The sequence below is a fragment of the Apis dorsata genome, unplaced genomic scaffold, assembly GCF_000469605.1.
Source record: "Apis dorsata unplaced genomic scaffold, Apis dorsata 1.3 scaffold_867, whole genome shotgun sequence".
NCBI lineage: Eukaryota > Metazoa > Arthropoda > Insecta > Hymenoptera > Apidae > Apis > Apis dorsata.
Genome location: NW_006263987.1, coordinates 25,275 through 29,163, shown reverse-complemented (window position 1 = coordinate 29,163; position 3,889 = coordinate 25,275). Strand labels below are relative to the sequence as shown.

Below are 3,889 nucleotides of genomic sequence, written 5' to 3'. Positions count from 1 at the left end.
AAAAAAAAAAAAAAAAAAGAAAGAAATAGCGATGTCGTGTGTATCTATTAGTATTCGAGTATGTTTTTTTTTAACTATTTTACGATAAATAAATTTTATTACGATTATAAATGGTAAAGTTTACTTACCTTGAGAGGAAAAAAAATTTTTTTCTTTTATTCTATTAAATCCGTCAGGAAATGATGATAACAGGTTTTCACATTCGCATAAATTATGAAAAATATACTTTATTTCGATACTTTATCACGTGTCTCTTGCAGTATACAGTTATATACGGTACGAGACACAGTGATCGAGCATTTAATTATCATATCTATACTATCGTACTTAAAATAAACAACAACAAAATCTTTATAACAATATCGTCGAAATCTACAGCGAAAGATTCACTGGCGGACTTTTCGTCTTTATATAGAGAGTATTCTAGCATGAAGTGGAATGGTGAATCTTTATATGCCATGATATTTGAAAAAAAAACAGACAACAAATTTTGAACGCATAACTCGACACACGAACATAAAGAGAAATATCAAAGGATGTCGTGATGTGAGAAGAAAAATCGCATACGTGTCAAAAATCTGAACAACAAAAAATTCGATACTTTTGTGGGAAGATATTAGTTTAATTTAATTAATGACAAGAGATGAAACAGAAATTCTACGCCAAGCCGATAATAATAATAATAATAATAATTAATAGATGAACAGTCTTTGTGAATTTAATAAATGCAGCGAGACAGTCTGCAACGTAGAAAAGAAACAGATATGAGATATACTTATCTTACGATAGATTACCTTAACGTAGTTTACAACTACATTCATAGTTAAACGCAGAAATACGGTCCGCGAACGAATACACACGCGCATGTTCATGTTCGAATGAAGACGCAAATGTTGGTCCGGTTCCGCTTTAGCTAAAACACTAAAGAAAACGCGAGGCAGAGCAGTGGAAATTTATTTACAAAAGGCCGTGACAAACGCAAATGTATCTCCTTCCGATTTCCGTTATCGCGAATTTTCTGTTTTTTTCTTTTTTCTTTTTCTTATTAAATACTCGTGGTGTTTTCACACTCGTTACAAATACACGCGTAAGGGAAACGCGCGTGTCAAGCGCGTGCGCGCAGCCTGTGAACGGAGAGATTAACCCGTTAATGCGCCCGTACACTCGTTACACTCGTACCGGACTGAAGTTTACTCGAGCATAACGAAGGTGCAACACGCGCAAATGCATTCGATCGATTTGAAACGTGTCCGTGAATTGGTAAACGAGTTTGATCTTCTCTCGTTCGACAACGAATGATCAACTATTTCCACGCAAAAAATTGCGAAATTAATCGATCGATAAAAACACTATTTCATAGATACTTTTGACTATCCTTAGATACGAGTTAGAGTCGGACACGTATCGTTTCCGATAGTTCTCTGCTTCTTCGGATATCTCGTCCGATCGAACAGAGTGCTCTTCGATACTTCGATTCGAAATTTTCAAAAGTAATTTCAGTCTAGCTCCGATTGTCCACGGTATTATTTCAACGGTTCGATTTCGATGGCAACCTATATTTTGACGCTTTTAATTTTCTTTCTCTCTTTCTTTCTCAGAGGAACGTCTGAAACGTGGAATTACGAAAGCGAAACGATACACAGTTTATCCTTCGTAGCGAACGATTTAAATAATTGGAGAAAAATACTCGGTTTACACGCAATCTGTACAATTGCCACGAAAATTGGAAAGCACGTCAAGGCGGTTACGTTAATTCCAATAATTCAAAAGTACGTTCAACGGAACGCGTTGATATAAAATTATTCTAATTACACGAAACACTTCTTCTTATTAAATACAAAATCTCGACGCATCTCGAATTATTGAAAATTAATGGGGGGAAAAAAAAAAAAAAAATTCACGCGAGTTGTCCCCTTTGATCGATCGTTTCTTCGCATTCTTCTCCGCACAAAATCCTCCTCCAATAAACAATAGAACAAATGACAATATTTTTCACACTTTGGTTCTAATCTCGTGGCCAGATTTCGCGTTTTATTTTCTTTTCTTTTTTGGAGGGGGGGAAAGATTCCGTGGTTCGCGTCCGCACTACCTTACAATTTCAATTCCGAAACGTTCAACTAAGCGCCAACAAAGGCTCGACGGTGATGCGGGAGGATCTCCTCGCCTTGTCCTCTTCGTACTGCTTCATTTTCATCAACTTCCTCTTCCCTTTGCTCTGTTTCTTCCTCGGTAATTCCGTGCCGACCGCCATCTCGGAGCTAGTTTGCCCTTCCTCTTCCAACATTCTCAGAGTTTCGATGATATTTCTCGGCTCCTGACCGAGACGCGTCCCGGTCGCGCTACCGTTTTTATTCGCGTAAACGACGGATAAGTGAGAGAAACTGGACTTGGGGGGAGCCGTGATGTCGGCGAAATCTCGGAAATTCGCGAAGAAATCGCCACCGCGAATCGGTTGCGGTTTAGGATTCCTGAAATAATTTGCGCGGCCACGGTTCCCCCCGTGATAGTAAGGATTGTACAGAGTATCGTCCACCGAATATTCGTCGTTCTCCTTCTCCTCTGGATAATAGGTGCCGCCTCGGATCACGCCGAAGTTGCCCGATCCCAGAAGGGGATGATGAACGTCTTTCCCCCCAGCTACCCCCGACGCCGTTTGATAACCGTTGCGATCGCGTTGCAGGTATCCCAGGAATCTGTTCTGAGGCCTGTACCTTTGTTGCTCGGCGAACGAACTTCTGTGATTGGCGAACAAGTCGGCGAACGAGGGGAAAAAGTTCTGACTCTCCGTTTCCAAGCTTTTCTCTTCGGAATCGGGCGCCTCGGCCCGATCGGTTTCCTTCGTATTTTCCGCTTCCTGATCATCCTTCTTCCACTTGGACGCCTCGCTTTCCTCCCCCCCTTCGACCTCCCCGCTGCTTTCCTCGAGCACGCTCGGACCACGGCCAGCCGTGTTCGCGTACCTTTCGGGTCGCTTCGCGCTTTCCCTGCCGTTATCGATCCGATCGGTTTCCCCACGCTCCGCTTCCATGTACATGGCCGAATCGTCACCGTGCTCGTATGCCTCCTCCCCCCCTTCGACCTCCCCGCTGCTTTCCTCGAGCACGCTCGGACCACGGTCAGTCGTGTTCGCGTAACTTTCGCGTCGCTTCTCCCTTTCCCTCCCTTTATCGATCCGATCGGTTTCGCCACTCTCCGCTTCCATGTACATGTCCGAATCGTCACCGTCCTCGTATTCCTCCTCCCCCACTTCGGAGGCGGACGCCACGGAATCCTGAAAAAACACAGAGAGAGAGAGAGAAATTTTCCAAAGTTATATATTAACATTTATTAGAATGTAATATTTAATAATATTATAAATATTTCGTAAAATACATATATCTTTATGTCAAATGTGTCGTTAAAATATACCTACTTAAATAAAAACTCGTTTTCTAATGATGTCTATGAATTGATTAAATTTATTGCGCACTTGAGTGAAAGGATAATGTCAATAAAAGTGTGCGTATATATTTATTAAACAAAGGATTAAATGACTTGCTCCTTTTTAATAAAACGTCTTTTACTTGGAAAGAATATTAACTTTGAATAAATTATTGCCACTGTCGGATATACTTAAACCGTATTACTTTCGTTTAATATCTGGACAAATATCGTTTATGGTACGAATTCAATTCAGATAAACGAATATCGTTACAAACTCTGATAAATTACAGTTATCCGTTGTAATTATTATATCGATAAATTTAAAATCGATCAATTGGCCAACGAAAGTGCAGGAAGAGATTCCTGTAAAGTGCTCGTAAATTTATTAATACAATATCCAAGATATCAATTTCGATAAATCGATCGAAACGAACGATATCCTCGATTACAAAAATTTCAAACACTC

The 3,889-nt window shown here is 40.4% G+C and overlaps 2 protein-coding genes across 3 annotated transcripts in view; both read right to left on the bottom strand.

The window, feature by feature from the left end:
• LOC102676797 (transcription factor collier) overlaps positions 1-2,220 on the bottom strand; it is a 124,871-nt gene extending 122,651 nt beyond the window's left edge. Inside the window, exon 1 of one of the 2 annotated variants that reach the window (XM_031514048.1) lies at positions 2,090-2,220. The gene's annotated coding sequence lies outside the window, so the exon portion shown is untranslated. The remainder of the gene's footprint in view (positions 1-2,089) is intronic. The other variant, XM_031514049.1, reaches the window with a different exon arrangement.
• The window catches only part of LOC102676531, a 6,228-nt gene continuing 4,373 nt past the window's right edge, over positions 2,035-3,889 (bottom strand). Inside the window, exons 2-3 of the mRNA XM_006623276.2 lie at positions 3,080-3,271; positions 2,035-2,890 (exon numbers count right to left, since the gene is read on the bottom strand). Of these exons, the coding sequence (XP_006623339.2) occupies positions 2,114-2,890; positions 3,080-3,271 (969 nt within the window). The 3' untranslated portion in view covers positions 2,035-2,113. The remainder of the gene's footprint in view (positions 2,891-3,079; positions 3,272-3,889) is intronic.